Genomic DNA, 19,187 nt, shown 5'->3' with positions numbered 1-19,187 from the left:
CCAACCTGTTCTCTACATAAGGCCCTCCATTATTTTTCTAGGTAGGATTTCCTAAATTCAACCTCTGATTATTAATTCTGTTATCAGGGAAAAACAGCAACAAGCAGTGGTGTAAATATACTTCAGCCCCTTTTCGGACATGCAAAGTAATCCAGGATGTTTCCGGACATTACCCAGAGGAGCTGTATGTGTGAACGCAAATAGCCCAATCTATTGTAAAGTATATTTCCTTGGATTTCTATCTGCCAGCACGCTGATGTCAGAGTGAGTCCATTTGTTAATAGAGCATTTCACTATGAGTGAAAGCACAACTCTGAAAAATGTCCACCACAGTTCATATGTAAAAACAGATTTGTAAAACTAAAGCTTAAATACCTAATTGACGCTTAGCTGATATCTACTGCCAGTCTTTATGAAACATGCTGTAAGTGTTCTGAAAAAAGAAATCAACATTTCTTGATGTACCAATGAGAAAATTCTAATACATTTAGGCCAGTCTCAATAATAACATTATCAATTTATCATACAATATATCAAAATTATATAGAAATATACTTACTGTACTCAGTGTTGCCCTTTGTGTTTACTTGTTTACACAAGAATGAACGTCACCAACATTTTAGCTCTGCTGTGTTCCCTGGTTTTCTCTGGTCTTGCATATAATTTTGTCGATTGTTTTTTTTAATATATATTACAAATCCAACATCTCACTATTCTAAATAATTATGTTTTTAAGTTAGTTATGTTAGTTGTTCTTTAAAGTGGCATAATATATATAGAAATAACTATATATATATATATATTTTTTTTTTTTTTCTGGGACAACAGATCTGCCACCAAAAAAAAAACCTAAAAACTATCATGACAGGCCTAAATATATTTGATATGGCATAACGCTGTTCTTAAACTGGAATTTGGCACCGCCCGTCTCTCTGTGTACTAATTCTAATCTCAAACGTTTAAAGCATTTTTAATAAATACATAAAACAACTTGACTGCTAAGAAGGAAGTATCCTTCCCAGAGCCACTTCTCAGTTCAGAGAAGTTTATTAAAGAATATGTTAGTCCTGGACTGATGAACAATATGTCAACACACACCCACTCTTACCACAAGTTTAATGCTTGCACCTAAGAGACCTTTCTTGGAAAAGCATCATTACTGAACCTTGAAAACATATTTACCTAGGCTCTCTCTTGAACTTGAACACATGCTCACCCAGAAGTGCTAAGGAACAAAGAGTAAAAAGTGAGAGAGGCGGGGTTTGGCTTGACTTATACTATGACCGTAGAGGGAAATAAATGTACATGAGGACAGGTACTACATTTCTGAGGATCTGAGCCAATACAAGCAGTTTGCACTTGATTAATGGTAGCATGAGTCATATCGAAAACAAAAAAAAAAGAACCAAGAGCTTCAGTATGAGCAGCTGAACAGAAAGATACAAAATAATACCAATAAAAGAGTTGTGAGAGTAAGAATGAATATAATGAATGTTGTTGCTGTGCAATTAAAAATAGGTTTTTGCCCAAAATAGTAACTTTACAGGTGAAGGAGAAAAAACTTTCTTAACTTTCAAATGAAGTGAATGTAAAGTGGTTTTATAGTAATTTTGGAGCATTTCAATTGTTCCATTCATTATAACATTTTCACATGGTGTGGTGACAGCTGCTGTGTTCAAATTAGTTAGTAAATTAAAATTTGAGAAAATCAGAGATACATGTTTTTCAGTGGACAGCAAAGATATGAGTGTACGTTTGTGTACATAAGCAGAGGTGGCAAATTCAGATGCAGACCGTAAAAATTCCTTTCCAGAATTCTCTTTCAACTGCTCTGACAACTATAATGCTGGTCTGCATTGATGAGAGAAGCCAGGGATTTGGAATGAAATCATGCAGAGTATTTTTACATTTAGCGTCTGTTTACAAATGGCATTAATAGGTTTTTTGTATCCAGATAATATCAGGATATACTTCGACAGGATTCTCTTCGCCCAGCCTAACCAGATGTGGCCTGAGTTTACTTCCCTGTTTAAAAAGCACCAGTGTGTGCACCATTTCTGTTTTATTTTCTCTAACTGGCTGTAAACATGGCTTCTCACATGGTACTTCCAATGTATTATACATTCTCAAACCTCAGGAGTTAACGACTAAAACAGGCAGCGAGTCGTCTGCATCGACTGAGGAAAAGACCAGGCACTGATCTCAAGAAAAGCAACACACCTGCGATGCTCTCCTCGTTTCTGCTTGTGTAATTCTATCCGCTTACGGAAAACGCATTCTGTTTCCATTGGTGTTAAATGTGCACAAGATCTGTCTCTGACAACATCTGAATGGTCAGAGTGATCCAATCAATATCCTATCACAATGCATTATGGAGGCGTTTACACCTGGGTTTCATATTGACAAGTGAAATACAAATGTGAACCACATGTTGATGCCAGGTGTAACCAGGCCCTTACATATTACTTAGCCACCTTTGCATATAATCAGATTTCAATCTTACATTCTTTTTATAGATCATCACACATGCGGAATATGTATATATCCAACAACATTAAAAATTAATAACGCATTTTACACTCTCCTCAACAAAATGCACTTCTATTGTCTTTTCAGAGGTTACAACATTACCTCATAGACCAGCCTAATGGGTTATATGTTTGTTTGTTTTATTATAGCTCCACAGCACCTGACTATAAAAAGAATAGAATAGACATTGACTACAAATGAAAGAAAAGCACATTCGGTTCTGGGAGTAGCTCAGTTAGTAAACAATATTCAAAACCATGGGCCCTGGTGGAGTCTGTTGTGGGTCAGCCAATAAATAAATAAATAATCTGACTGATTCTACTATATGATATGATTCCATGTTCTGGTTGGTGCAATGAAAACAAAATGAAAATACAAGCTTAGAGTGAAGCCCAGAGGAAACAGTAGCAAGTAGAATCACCTGACTTTTTTATAGAACTGAGGTCTATGCGTTATAAATTATGGTGATAAATCCAAAGGGCATATGGTAAACATGTTTCTTTAATACAGGCCACCAAATCTAAATATCGTCCAAAGGATTCATTGCCTTGTTGGCAAGAACAACAAATGCAAATGTATGTATTCATCTACCCCAACATAAAATCTGTAAAAGAATATTAAAAAAAAGATTAAAAATGATCTTCCATGCAGAATTATAACAGCATTCAGAGCAGTAATGGTACAGTAAGTTTCTCACAGGCTGTTAAACTAACAGCAATCAAATAGACAGATTAGTGTGGAACAAACACACACACAGACACACAAAAGAAGTCCAGCTTAATCAGTTACTGGAGAATGGGGAAATAACCAGACACTAAGTCTACACAGAAGGATGAATGAGGCTATATAATCAAAACATTCTGAGAATTTCACACACAACGCTGTTTCACACCATTAGAGATCAATGAGGTCATTAAGTCTTCCTCCTCCCAGTGAGCAAAGCTGACCCCTCAGGCCATGTGAAAAGCTGAAACATGACAAAAATAGCAATAATTAAAGTGACGACTGAGTCATAGCAGCAACTCTTTTCCGTCCAGGCCTCTCATCTTACAGAAAGATAGTACAAACTCAATGAGCTGTCACTCAACACTGAAAAAACTGAATCTGAGTGTTTTTACAATTGTTTTGCTGCTTTACTCAAATATAATACCATAATTCCATACGTTTAAATTAAGATCTGTTTAGACTTTTTCCAGGTTAAATAAAGTTTTCTTTTTACAAAGTAAATCATAATATATTACTAAATTCAAATAATTATACAAGACTTTTTTGACTTAAAAGACTCAAACATGATTCCACATATTTCTGAAAAATGAAACCAGTTTATTCAAGGAAATATAAACAAAGTAATTAAATTGGGTTAAATCTCAGAAAGTACATTTTAGAGAAAATGTATTCATGGTGGTGAAAGGAGACAGGGGACTACGTCCTCTACAACATATCAAAACCATGAAAGCCAGTTTCTGCCGCTTGAATGTTCATTCATTGTCTGTAACCGCTAATCCAGTTCAGGGTCACGGTGAGTCCAGTCCTTCACAGGGACGACTCATGCACTCACACCTATGGACACTTTTAAGTCGCCAATCCACCTACCAACGTGTTTTTGGACTGTGGGAGGAAACCCATGCGGACACGGGGAGAATACACCAAACAGCTCATTGACAGCCACCCGGAGCAGGACTTGAACCCACAACCCCTGAGCTGTGTGACAGCGACACTACGTCCTATGCCACCGTGCCACCCGCAACTTAACCGTGTTGACCTTTAATCAATGTTTAATGATTAATTAGTCAATCAATTAATTAATTAAGGAAAGACAGAAAGAAATGAACTGAGTTATAGCTCATAGTTATGAGATACTAAGTCATATGAGGCATCGCATATTTAGGAGTATTATGTGATTACAGTAATCCCTCGCTACTTCGCAGTTCATCTTTCGTGGATTCGCTAATTCGTGGGTTTTTTCAAGGGGGCTTATGGCTGCTATATCGCCTAAAAATATCATTTTCTTATTGTGTGTAAATTAAAAGTATTTTTTTAATTATTTACATGTATTAGACTAGGCCTGTAGGTGACAAAATATATAATTTACAAGTATTCCTTACGTACAGTACATGTATTGTTCATGTCCACATCCGAGTGAAATGTACTTACGCTAAATCACAGCTTAGGAATTACTCTATTAAAGAAACTGGTAGGATATCACATGTAGTTCCAGCTGAAAAACATTATAGAATGACTGTTTAATGCAAAGGGTTGGTTGTTAACAGTACAGAGAGGGTTTTAAAAGTCCAAATACTCGTTAAATACATTTAAAAAAAATCTTTCCTCTGCTTCGCGGAAATTCCTTTTTCACGGGTGGTCTTGGAACACATCCCCCGTGAAAAACGAGGGATCACTGTATTTGCAAGTGGTGGAAACCAACCTTCATACATACTCAATACTGTAACTAAATATTGATTTTCTTTAGTTATTCCGAGGTCTGTGAGATCACTTTAGGGAATTATGTTTGAGAACATGTTTAAAGGAAATAATTTTGGAAACATCCCTTTATGTTAATAATAAGCCTAACAATTAACAAAACCTTTGACTGTGGGTTAATTAAATTTTTGAGTTTAAAATAGATCCTGAAGAACTATATTAAATGACGTTTCAAGCTAAAAATTAATTGTTCCATGTACAGAAACACTTACACAGTGCAGCTTCTCTATAGATTTACATCGTCTCTGAGCTGAAGTGTCAATGTGCACAAATTTGAGAATCCCATGTGAGCAATAAACTGAAAACAATACATCTTGTGTGCCGAGCAGCAGTGTCTCTTGCCTAGTGCAATGACATCAGTGTTGCAAAATCCAAATGGATTGAACAGGAAAGAGTACAGCACTCTCCTTCTGTAAACTTTCAAAGCTAAATTTAGCTTCAAGCAACGTTGGGCAAATCAAGGTCACTTACTTTTTATTTAAAGGAAGAAAATGGCTGTGTTTGAGAGAGTGTGGACTTAAAGTGGAAAGTATACCATAGAAGTGTTCATGCATTAAAGAAACAGAACATGCTTCTTTGTCAACTTGGTTTTTGACAGATTATCGCCACCCCGGACAAATACAGATCCTCTCAGTGTACATACAGTAAATACAGTGTCTCTTATACATTGATGTTACCTTGCAAACTGTATGACCATCCCATATACTTTATGCTGAAATAACCATGGACTTCCTGGAAAAGGTATAACATTGAAGGCATCACATGTTTTTCTGAAAATTCTTTGTGCCCACTTTGACTTCTCACATATGCAAGTCACAGATGCCATGGTTACAAAAGCACCCATCATACCATGAGAGGTGTGTATATATATATATATATATAATATTTTTTGTTGTGTTAGTGGACACCCCACAGTACCACCACAGAGCAGGTATGATGTGGCTCTTGGGTTGTTCTCTGCCCTGCAGTGACACTAATGTGGTGGTGGTGGTGGTGTGTAAGTGTTTAAGACAGTAGATACTGTACATGCGTTATAGTGGGAGGACCACTGATGAGATGCAAATGGGATGAAATACATTTACATATATTTATATATATTTACAATTTTCTTGTTTCTTTTTCTCTGTAATGGCTTCTTGACAGCTACAAATCTTGAGCATGAGTTGTGTGTTCGTTGCTGAGGGATGGAAAACAGTGGGATGAACAGTGGAGCTTGATTTTATACAGTCTTTCTAAACAGTTTTCCTGAAAGAAGGTTGTTAGGAGCCTAATTTTTTCTGTATCTGTTAAAAAGATTGGCTCCAGTTCTGAAAACTTGTTTTTAAACATGTGAGATGAATTTGATTTGTATTAATAATGATTAATTAAAGTTACTTATTATGGTGGTAAACCATTACACACACACACACACACACACACTCACACACACACACACACACACACACACACACACTCTCACACACACACACACACACACACACACACACACTCTCACACACACACACACACACAGGCATTCTTTTTCTGTCCCCATAGTAGACAAAGTGTCCCTTGTGTGTGGTCACAGAGAGATGGGTAATAGTGTTATGCTGCTATGCATGATGCTGATATGCTCATGGTGGGTGAGGGTATGAAGATTTGACACTTGTACTGCTGGAGATTCATTCTGCTCCACTGACTGACCTTCAGCCTACCCCTCAGGCCCTTGGCTCAGTGCACAACTACATACTGTGAGCACAGATAGCTTGACAAAAGCCTTGCTCAAAGAATCCAGACAACATACATTTGCCACAAGTTCCTGACAAAGATGTGATCTAAGCCTAACAGAATAGGGTCTAGTCTGGGCCAAGATGAGACCACCCAAGGGCTCATGTCTAAAGTTCTAGTGTGTAACCAATTATTAAATCATCAAAATATCAGGGAAACAGACTGCTTCATATATATATATATGTGTGTGTGTGTGTGAAAATGAGCGCAAGCAATGCATAAATGTGATGAAAACTCTGACAAAATGTGTCCTCACAGCATAAAATATTATACTTGTGCTGAGTAATATTTATATTATTCTCATAATATTATCTCATTAATCAATTCTGTGACAAATATATCCACCAAAATTCTACTGTCAAACAATTGACACGTTTGGTATTAGGATTCAGTGATCCCTGGTAAAACAAGTAAAACAATTGAGCAATTTTTTCTAGAGAAGTAATAATATTGGTTTCCTTTAGTAAAATAAACACATTCGTAAGCATCAATTCTGTGGACAAATGCGTGAGTCATATCCGAATATAATCTTCTAAGTATTTGCATATTTGCTATTGCGAGAATTAAAATGTAACTGAGACCAATAATCACTCTTGAAAACTGTTCATTTAACCCTTTCAAAACCATACACTCAGAGACTGTAAAAGACATACTTTCCTGGGACTACAATCAAAAATAAAGCTTACCAGGAAGCACCATGAGCTACGCATCTGTTTCAATGCACCTGATCCAAAGGCAAAGAAAAATGAATGAAATACACAGCCTTGTGAGATATGAAAGCCATTCGGCTTACCTGTTTCCAGAGGAACTCGTCCTCCTGGTTGATCCTCCATGTTATGAGGAGGTGTATGCAGGACAGCACCAATCCGCTGAGTACAGCTGCCCTCATGCGCACTGGCAGTAGTGTGTAGATGATGTAAATGAAGAAAACAGACCACCAGATTCCTTCTGAGGCACTCCGGGGGGCCACCATCAGCACCCCAAAGACTTGAACAGCAATCAGCACACCAATCACCAAGTAGCTGACCATCCACATGTAGTCCTGGTGGAAGCCATTGCGGTTACACACCACCATGAGGGCCAAGAAGAGGGCCATGGCCACAGAAAGCACAGAGGCATAAGCAACGTCAGGCGTCGCATGCACGCAGTGAAAGGTCAACATGACGCCACATACGATGACCAGCACACCCATCAACATGGTAAGAGAGCTCTGGTTGAGTCTAAAAAAGTAGCGCTGGTATAATCGCTCCAGTTTGCGTGACTGGAATTTCTTGGACTGGAAGACGCGCACCACACGCTGCCAGCAGTCTGCCGCTGTCAGCGAGCCGCCACCAGCGAGGTCATCCGAAGAGCCATTTCGCCCCAGGCCCTCGCATTTCTGGCCTTTAGCGTCACCATCTTCGAAACCCAGGTCCACAGATTTGAGCCCCACACATTCTCCCCCACCACCCCGCTTCCCGTAGTGGTCCTCCTGCCAGCCGCAGCGCATGCCGAAGCTGCCACCTCCTCCTCCGCTTCCTGTCCCGGCCCACTGGGGCTGCAGGTGGGCCGGCTGCGGAGGGGGCTCCATGGCCTCTGCGTCCCGCAGGCAGCTCATGTAGCGTGGGTTGCAGAGTGAGGAGCCGCCTTTGCGCTTGGACTTCTTGCCATTGCGTTCACCCCACGCAGTCTTGCGGTCGTCCACTCTGGCCACTAGGAAACCGTTGAACCAGGACATTCTACAGAGCACGAGAAGGAGAAGGTAAGTATAGCTTAATCTGAAGAATGGATAACAACAAATGTGCACAATTTTCCCTTTGACCTAAAAGTAGTCTATCAGCAAAGATTTGACAAAATGGAAGTTTACTCCCTGCCAACTACCTTCTATTTACATCACTTCTATTAAGTAACTACACATTAGTTTTACATATGTTTAACAAAACTTGTGAATTGCGATAGACCTATAAATAACATGTATAAACTGAGCACTGGTATCCCCTTATTGTAATGAAGACAGATGTAGTTACCTGTGTGGGTTCTGGTGTGCACCCCAGCCCTGACCTCTTTTGCTGGGTCACTCATTTATATCACTGGGTGAGCAGAATCAGACGGTCAAGGCAAGTCTCTGTGAGGGACTTCGAGGAAGTGCACTCGTCGTTACAGCTGACTGGATCTCTGAACTGTACGTTTTTGGGTTGGCTGGACTGATACTAAACTCACATGGGTCTTTGTGACATCTGGGTCTGTACAAAAATAAACAAAATTAAAAGCAATGTCACACCCAAGGCATCCAGTGAAATGTGGATGTCTATAAACAGAAGAGGCTGCAAGTCATATGGCACAAAACCAGAGACCACAGATTGACAGAGAAGCTGTTTTGCACATTTTCCATACAGTTTGCTGGATACAACAAAACTCTTGTGAGACATTTTAGGAGGCTTTAGTGGCCACATGGGCCTTTTGTTTGTACAGAAGAAGGCTGTCGCACCCCTCTTGAGCTTGTTGTTGTTTATAACAGCTCTTTATATGCCACGTTTTTTTTCTTTTTAACATTTGAAGAGTACATAAATCTGCAGATATACTGAGTTAGCCTGATATAATTACACTGGTTAACACCCTTCACCAGGAATAGAATATCTTTAAACAACAGACATACACAGTAGTCCTAAAGTCAACAGACATCATTTATCAGTAGGTTTGATTAACAATAACTGTAGCATAAATGTCAACATAGTTGAAAAGATAGAGACCAATAAAACTGGTTTTGTAATTCATTTTGCATTTCACGGTAGAAAAGTGCACAAATACATAAATATTAATACAACTTATTTTGCATTTTGTGGTGCGACAGTGCATGAAATCACATCAAATGAATTTCTTACAAATTAAGGGACAAAAGACAATTCTTGGGTTGCTATCCAACTAAAAGTACACAAAGTCTTCACAGATGACATTCCCATCCATTAATAACACTGTCCTTACAGATTCATGACCTGTTGCTTGAAATCCCTAGGCTACTAAAACAACTTGAGTTAAATGCCACAACCCAGTTACCAGTGTCTTTATCAACAATCTCCCCTTTCAAATATAAGCCTGTAAAACGGTGAAAATGTGAACAGACCACCCTCGTAGCATTATGAATAATCCTTACGTTTTTAAAGAGACCATAATAAGCCTTAGCTGATGCCAAGTATCTGTCCAAAAGCTATGATTTAATATTAATGGAAATATTTCATAAAATCTAATGTATGTAAAAAAAATTGTGATAACCACTCTCAGATATTACACTGAGTAACTCCTGCAAATGAGAAGAAATCCTTATGCCAAGTTTCCTGTAATGTCTGGCCCTACAGCCATCTGACTGGAATAATAGATATGAACAGGTATTAAAGGGGCAGTCCACCCTAAAATAACTTTTAGCATGTTATATGTATACTGAATATAATTCTGTAGCACAGCACTGCATCCTTCAGTTTTCAAATACAGGACTTTGTATCCTTTCTTATTACCATCTCGTAATGCTCTGTCATGGTCTACAAGTATTACACACAGTGGTGTAGAGAAATCCTATTAGCCACTGACTTTGTAATACATAGTCGGTTTCTCTGTAATATTTTCAAAAGACAACAAATGTATTCTTTTAAACAATGAATGTGGACAGCAACAGTGTCATATATTTTAACTATTTTTTTTGCCTCTGATTTGTTTGTGTTCTTTAATAACCTCATTTTAAACGTGTACTATTATTTTAATAAAAAGTTACTTCAGAAACTTCCGTGGCACAAATATAGAAGAGATACAGTCAAGTAAACACCAGACCAACCAATGCTTAAATCATTCATTTCTGGCCAGAATGTTGCTTTATCTGGCTAGGTATAAAGACTAAAAATGAAATTACCCCCAACGTGTAAACCTGGTTTGCACTGAGGCAAAATAAATACATTCCCTCCAGATGAATAACGCCCCTTTCGCTCCTGAGCGTAGTTCGTGGCTTTCACTTCACTGACAGCAGACACAGAACCTGAAGGAGAAGCAATGGAGGAGGAGGAGGACACGGAGGGATGTGCTACGTGCCTGTGGCATCCCCGGTTCTCTACAGCCGCATCTGGGCCGTTCGGAGCGGTCAGGGCCGTTACATAACACGCACGGGCCGGCCACTAGCAAACGGCTCGCCACTACCGCCAAGAACCAGAGCCTCGTACCGTCGTGGCGTGCTTTATTCCGAGTGTAGTTCTGCAGTGTGTGAGACTCTAAAGACATAAATGCGAAGGCCTAGCTCTCAGACAGACCGAAGCTTGTGGACTAGGCAGTATCCGAATGTGTGCCCTGAAATATAGGTAAATACAAGAACACGAGGGTAACGTTACAGTTACGTAATGCCAGCGCTTTATCGACGGCGTTACACAGTAGTTTCCGAGAGAGAGAGAGAGAGTGAAGCCGTGGCATCACCCGCACCAGCAGTCCGTCGCCTTACATAACAGTGTATGTGTGTTTGTGTGTGTGGCTACCATATTCCAGTCCAGAGCAGTTACAGTAACGCGGTGTGCGCGTGAGTGTGCGCGCGCCCAAGCGAGCTAACGTTACATCTTCAGCGATTCGAGTCCTTCACAAAAACGGCCGGTTTAGCCTTAAATACACAGCTCACAATTCCCGGCTAAGTATCGGTTAACATTCCAGCGCATCGTCTCTCTCTCTCTCTCTCTCTCTCTCTCTCTCTCCCTCTCTCTCTCCCTCTCTCTCTACCTCTCCTCCTCCTCATATGTGGGTTGCTGCTGCTGCCACATTCCACCGAGGCAACAAACGGCTGACTGAAAAATAACGGCCGCCTGTTCGTCTACGGTTGGCGCCGAGGAGAAATCTCGCTTAAATCAATGGTTAAGGGAGCGTTTGTCGCCACGTTTCGCGGTTTGACCCATGCCACTGCGACGCGGCCAAAACACAAGCGTTTTAACGGTAAATGAGCTCGGCACGTCAGTTACGTTAATGTCAGCGCGTATGCCGCAGCGCAGCCGTTCAGTGATAACGTCTGAAACTCGCCAACGTTTCACTGGAGATTTTCAGACGGTAAAACGTTCATTTCTCGACGTGGTAAAACTGAAGTCAGCAACCGAGTGAGGCTGAAGCCCTCGAACAGGCTCACACAGGCTACACACTGGCATTACACACATACACACAGAGTCCTGAGGTACCGTCCGTCAAAATGCTCAGATGCAACAAACAAAAATAACCCGACCAGGCCAGCGACGTCGCCTGAACGACGGCTCGTTAGCTGGAAAAACGGTTTCGACTGTAGCTGAAGTTACATAAAACGTGCCCGTTAAGGACGGGAACAAGCTTGAAAGAGAGAGGCTGTGACTCACTCACCACGTCCATCTCTCCGGTTAATGTGACCACACAACCGGTGAGGAGTCCGGTTCTCCGCGCTCTTTATCACGGGGGCGGCGTGTAGGCTTTTTTCGCAGGCATCGAGGACAAGAGGACAGTGGGCCACAAACACCGTACCGCTTCCCTCCCCGTCGTTTTCTCCCAGCCTGAGCCAGAGACTGCCTCTCCCCCTCCACACACACACACACACACATACCACACACACACACACCTCACGGTTCTTGCGCCGCCTACAGGTCGCTTTACAACATGGCTTCCCTTCTCAATAAGTCAGTCCCTTCCCCTTCTGCCAGACTGTTTCACCTGTCAAACGCCCTCTTTTTCTGTTTTCGGAGTGGAATGCCAAAGGACAGTAGTTCAAAACTGTTTACCGTCACACTGCTCCAACTGTGGTAACCTTAGTTAGGAATCAAGCGTCTTTTCCACAAGGATACCTAGGACCAGGTGCAAAATAAGGGTCTTCACCACGACCAGTACTAACAGGGATACAGTGTCACTGAGGCCAAACACTGATCCATTTGTCTGCTTATTGGTGCCCACTATTTCAGAGATTTTAGCCTGTTAAGATGAATGAGTTACAAAGCAGTTCCAGGAATTACTTCTCATTAATCAGTGTAAATGAGGAGCACAACTGCATTGTGAGAAGGAACATGGAGAAGTAAAATAGATGTTAGCTCAGTGGTGCGAATTCAATGAAAAATATCCTAACAACACAATTGTTTTATTTAATGTTATCATTTATTACTACACTTAGCTTTAGTTGTTCAGTTTTTAATTTACATTCTGTGGTCTCAGTTAATTTCAATGAATAATTTTAGCAATAACTCTTTTGATTTTGTTGTTTTTATAAAAGACTAACAGTAAAAACATATAATTGTTAAACTCAACTTAATTTCATTATATACTTTATTACTATTATATTATTACATTTACCACATATTTCAAGTTATCTGAACTGTCACATGCCTAAATATAATCTATAAATAGAATATAAATAAAGTTTTTGTTGTAATAATAATCAAATATATAAATTATTAGTTTTATTATAAAAACATTATGGCAGACAATTAAATCAGCGTAGGCAATGTTTTAACATATAGGGTCAAATGGTCAAACTCGAGAAATACTTTTATTGTAGGGTAATCAATATGTTGTGCTTTGCCCCATATTAGTTCTTAGATAACCTTCATGGTGGAGGTCCGAGGCTGTGTAATGTGTGCTCTATAATGTGGTATAGGGTAACCAGGTTTCTCTTAATACAGAAACCTGAGCCTTTGCCTTTAATACTATACTCAGATGAATTGAGTGCGACCCGCTAAAGCTGGCAGAACCAGTTTCTAGTTCAACCAACAGGCTAAGTTGTGTTAACACTGAGAGAGGATTTAATAACTCAAAATACCAAGCCTCTGACAATCATTCCAGCTTCTGCCTGTGGTTAGTGTGACTTTTCAAGCCTTATAACATTTAGCTAACATAAACTTGTGTACAAACTTCTAAGTACACACCTTTGAAAAAAAAAAAAAAGTAATGGTATTAAAAGGAAATTTGCCACTCTTTGCTGCACTGTCTATACTCTTCTGGAAAACTTCCCAATAGATGATAAAATGCTGTGAAAACATGAAGAGATTCAGCCATGAGAACATTATTAAGGTTGGGTTAGGGTGCTGCATGATTACTTCTGGGTCATAAAAGCCTCCCAACACATCCCAGATGTATTGGATATTGCTTCATCATTCCAGAGAATGCATATCCACTACTTCACAGCCTACCCTCAGAACCAGCTAATTCCGACATTGATCTCATGAGCAGCTAATCCAGAATGTCTACTTTCATTTCATGCTTCATTATGGAGATTACACAAGCTATGTGTGCACAATTAAAGAGTGCAACTTAAAGTAACTAAATTCACTAGTAATAACATTTGTCCATACACTTATATTGTATAGTAAAGTGTATAATATACTCAGTTGTTATAGTAACCTGACACAAACCAAATCCAAGTTAATGGGCTCACATAACACTTTCAAAACGTTCCATAAACACGTCATATTTAAACACTTTAACTGCACTAACAGAAATGACGGAAACGCTGACTGATCAATAGTCTGACACAAAAGTGCTCTGCTGTAAGTTATGCCTTTCCCTTTGATAAGATGGCCTTTGTTGCCATCATCAGTATGATACTATATACAAATTATTTGTTGGGCAAATGTGTGTTTGAGTCAAGAGGAAGGAGCAGGAAACTGAGCAAACTAAAATGATAGTCATAAATAGTTTCACAGAACCATGGAAAAAATGACAGTTCACCTCAATTATTGAATAAAATTAGTTTAATTAAAAGGTAGGTTTACTCACTGTTGATTTATTTTACATGGTCAAACTGCTGCTGTAGTGCACGCTTAATATTGAAGGAAATTAATTTATCCTGGCTACTCAATACAACAATATGTTATAATTATAATGTAATGGTATTATGTAATAAAGCGGATGGAAATTTGAAGTTGAATCTTCCATTAACCATTCATCCATCTATCCATTTATTAATTCATTCATTCATCTTCTCTGTAAACTTCATCCTGATCAGGGTTATAGTGGGTCAGAAGCTTACCCAAAGGAGAGGAACACATACTCGACCGGACAAACCCGCAATTACTGCAATTCATTACAAAGAGAGCAGGATTTAGTGCAGCAAAGAAAGTGAAATATTAAAATATATTTTTTAGGTTTTTTATAGCATGTTCCTTTGTGTTGCACTGTTATTTTTTTCTTCTGCTCAAGCTTATCAAGGCATATTTTACACAGCAAATTCACCAGTGTTAAATCAACACTATTAGTGTTATATTAACACTGAGAGTGTTGACAAGTTTACATTTTTACACTAATGGTGTTGATTTAACACTGCTGAATTTGCTGTGTACAAGCTGTGTGTGCATAACTGTACATTTATGTCCACACTGGGTCAACTAAAAAAATAGGTAATTTCATATATAAGTAAATGTGTCTACAAATTTTTGGAAATATATGTCAAAATAATCATCAACTATTGACTAATGAGGTAAGAGTAAATAAGTCCCAGTGTTTTTAATGGCCTTTTGAACCTCATTTTCTATTATTATTAACATTACTCTTAAGTCAATTTTATCCAGTGTCCAGATATATAGTTGCAACATATTGCAATATAATAAATTACATTTGTATAAGAGGAAGCTTTAAATAAGGTGTCTTTAAATCTGTAAAGGACCTTCAGTGTGTGTGTGTGTGTGTGTGTGTATGTTTGCTGCTCTGTGGGGGCCAGTTGTTGCTTTACTGTGGAACAGCAGAGTGAAACGTTGAAAGGGTAAAGTAAATACAGCAGTATTTATCTACTGTTCAACTGACAAATGGGTCTGGATAAGCTGCCAGATCTTTGCCCTTCGTGGGTTCCCTGTTGCTTTAAGGTAATGTCGAGGAAGCCATGTTATTGAACTTGTAGTGCCTATAAGAAGTTAGTAACAGAAATACAATCTAATTGGTCTAACTTTGCACTGGGGATTGTAAAATATAATTCTTAAAATATTACAAAATGAATGGTTAAACAGTTTCTTGTTAGGAGCTATGCAACTTGCATTGTAAGTGTTCCTATAGTACAGTTAAACAATGTGGTAAATATATAACAGCACAACATTTAAAGGTATATACACTACATTGCCAAATGTATTTGCTTTTCTAACTTGAGAGGCATGCCACTGTTAATCCATATGGTTTAATATTATGTTGGCCCACCCTTCGCAGTTATAACGGCTTCAACTCTTCTGGGAAAGCTTTCCACAAGGTTTAGGAGTGTGATTATGGAAATGTTTGACAATTCTTCCAGAAGCGCATTTGTTAGGTCAGACACTGATGTTGGACTCGAGCCTGGCTCGCAGTCTCCACTCTAATTCATCTCAAAGGTTGTCAGGTTCTGTCAAAATCTGTCAGGTTGAGGTCAGGCTAGTCAAGTTCTTGTACCATCCCCAAACTGTTCCCACAAAGTTGGGAGCATGAAACTGTCCAGAACCTTATGATATGCGGAAGCATTAAGAGTTCCTTTCACTGGAACCAAGAGGCCGAGCCCAGCATCTGAAAAAGCAACCCACACCATAATCACTCACCACCAAACTTTACCGAACTGTACCAGACAGGTACAGTTCTCCGGTCAATCGCCAAACCCAGACTTGTCCAGAGTGCCAGAATGAGAAATGTGATACTTCACTTCAGAGAAAACATCTTCACTGCTCGTCTCAACAGCTCCACTATGACCCTCAGCATCCGCTTTCCCCGCTCGTACACTTACATGGCCTACCACTTTATGGCTGAGTTGCTGTCATTCCCAATCACATCCACTTTGTTATAATACTGACAGTTGACTGTGGAATATTTAGTAGCGAGGAAATTTCATGACTGGACTTGTTGTCCAAGTGGTATCCTATCATGGTACCAACCTGGAATTCACTGAGCTCCTGAGAATGACCCATTCTTTCAATTTCAATTCAATTATTTGGATGGTTAAGTGAATACTTTGGGCACTATAGTGTGTAATACTGATGAGAACATTAAGAACATCTGCCTAAGTTGTTATTTAGGTGGTATTAGTCAAAATAAATCACATTAATGTCCAGACCCAAGGATCTGTCTTCTTTCTGTGGACCTGGTGTAAAATACAGATTTGGCCAAATCCTTCATTGCTCCAAGGTCCTGTCCTGATGCTTACAGGTTTATGGTAGGTGATTTTGACAGTGGGCAGAAGTTAGCACTGGCATTCTGATTAGTCTGTGGCTATGCTGCCTGTAAACACCAGGGTAAAGAACACTGTGTATCTATCACTAAAAATTGATTTGACTTGTGTAACATTCACCCTTCTTTCAGCTGAAAAACACCAAGATATCTTTGTCAGTTTTACACATGTCTACTGGCCTCTCATAGCAGTGCTACAGTGTCCCAAAATCTCCACGATTAAAGACTAGAAATTCTCTTTTCAAGTGATTCATCTCATCTATTATCCCTACACTGTAAAGAATGTCTGTGAATTTTACGGTGGAAAACTGTAAAACCATGACAGTAAATGACTGTAAATTCCAAAAAGGTTGGAAACAGTTTCTGTAACAGTGAAATACCGTAAATATATTTATCAGCCAAAATACAATTTTTTACATCTCTTTACTGTAAAATATACATTATTTCACTGTTAAACACACAAACCATTAGGGACAGTACAAGTGTCCAAGGACTGGGAGGAGCTGAGACTCATTAGGGAGCTCCCAGCATGCTTTGCTTCTCCATATTTTCTGTGATTTTCAGAGTTTCTTTGTTTTTTTCTTTGTCTTTTTTTTTCATAACAGAAATGTACTGTAAACAAAACAATTCTTAAATGTAAAATTTATTATTGCCAACCTTTGTCAGAGGTGTTCACATTTGGAAGATTGACCAGATGTGACAAAATTATTGTCAAACAGGAGGGCTGAGCTTTAAAGGCAATATCTACAATTGTGGGGAACTGCAGTTCTCTCTGGTTTGTTTATGTTCAGAAGCTCCATGTCTTTTAAGGTGGAACAGTATGTTTGAGGACAACAATGCCTGTTGTTTGTACGTTGCTTAAGTTGAGATTGTCTGTAAGGTTTTATCCACTGTTTGAATTATCACAGAGAAGCGTTTGTACCTCGAGCTGTTTAGCTTTGTAGCAGTCTCTGGAATTTAGAGTGGGTTCAACGTTTTGAGGGCTCTTAGCCATTTCTCTGCTGTGAGCAGAGAGTGGACTCCTAGCATGTCCTACTGAGCAACTTTGTAGTTTTTCTGGTTTACTGACACCGGGGCTTTGTAAACACATTAGAACAGCTCTCAGTGCACAGACTGGAGAGATAGCAAATGGGGAGGAAACATTTTCTAAATTTTATACAAACCTGAATGTCACATTTAATATTAAAAAGATATTAAGTTACTTTACAAAGTCACACAAAGTTTGGCTCACCGTTGTGAGCGAAGTCCAAGGTTCCTGTTCCCCTACACAAAGGGGGAAGTATCACAATAATGTGGTTTATTTATTCCATAAACTTTTCATTCTTATTTTACCTCTGTTTGAATTATTTGAATGTGCTGCGTGCATCAAACTAAAACCTTGTATCATGTTTATATTTATAAAATGATATGTATAAAATACAATCAAGTTGGCTACAGAACTCAAATGAAAATCTTTATTTTGTTCGTTTATGAGTTATTTAAAGATGTTTGTTTTACTGTATACAGGAGTGTGAATGAGAAAATTGAGAAGCTGATTTTGAGGTTTGTAAGAACACTGGCAGCAAGTGGCAACTTTTCAGTTTTGCTTAATTATCATATTATTATACTATCATAAATTAAATTTACAGTTAAATTTCACTGATTAAAATTCACCTTTTCATGTCCATTCATCTCTGGACTCAGAAATGCAGCCCCATTCTTTCTCTTTAGTTTCTGATGTAGGCGTTTTATCTTTTCCCCATAAAGTGTTTTAAACATTGCTGATGTGTAGCCCTGTAAAGCACCTCGTGAAGGTGTTCCTGCCTTTCACCCAATGATTCTGGGTAGGGTCCGGACCCACCACTACCCTGAACTGGATTAGTGGTTACAGATAATGAATGAATAAATGAATGAATGAAAGGATGTGTATAGTTTGTTACTGTCCAGTTAAGTCATGTGTTTCTAACATATTCGATTACATGATTATCAAAATAATCAGTACCTTATAAATATACTAATATAATGAGTGGTGACAACTCTACAATTGATGCTGGGGCACCCAAGTGACAAAAATGTACTTGTGCCTGAATATTACACACACCTGTGTATTGCCTCTGTGCACTCAACCAACTGGATTTAAATGAACACAGACCAAATAAAAATGTAATCACTGCTATATATGTTGTAAACTAAAGGGGGTAAATTCTATAAATCCTACCCAGAAGAAGAGAATACTGCAACCAACCTATTCTATATATACTATTCATCTCAATACAAATGGTGGATGAGCAGGTGTCTACAGACTTTTGGCCACA

The 19,187-nt window shown here is 38.9% G+C and overlaps 1 protein-coding gene across 2 annotated transcripts in view; it reads right to left on the bottom strand.

Moving 5' to 3' along the window:
- adcy6a (adenylate cyclase 6a) overlaps window positions 1-12,281 on the bottom strand; it is a 61,961-nt gene extending 49,680 nt beyond the window's left edge. Inside the window, exons 1-3 of one of the 2 annotated variants that reach the window (XM_066670215.1) lie at window positions 12,121-12,281; window positions 8,784-8,999; window positions 7,571-8,495 (exon numbers count right to left, since the gene is read on the bottom strand). In XM_066670215.1, the coding sequence (XP_066526312.1) occupies window positions 7,571-8,494 (924 nt within the window). In that variant the 5' untranslated portion in view covers window position 8,495; window positions 8,784-8,999; window positions 12,121-12,281. Of the gene's footprint in view, window positions 1-7,570; window positions 8,496-8,783; window positions 9,000-10,654; window positions 11,772-12,120 lie in introns of those variants that run through there. The other variant, XM_066670216.1, reaches the window with a different exon arrangement.
- Window positions 12,282-19,187: the final 6,906 nt, after the last annotated feature.

This window comes from Hoplias malabaricus, chromosome 5, assembly GCF_029633855.1.
Source record: "Hoplias malabaricus isolate fHopMal1 chromosome 5, fHopMal1.hap1, whole genome shotgun sequence".
NCBI classification, from domain to species: domain Eukaryota; kingdom Metazoa; phylum Chordata; class Actinopteri; order Characiformes; family Erythrinidae; genus Hoplias; species Hoplias malabaricus.
Note: the sequence above shows the minus strand (reverse complement) of the source record. Positions and strands in the feature narration are given on the sequence as shown.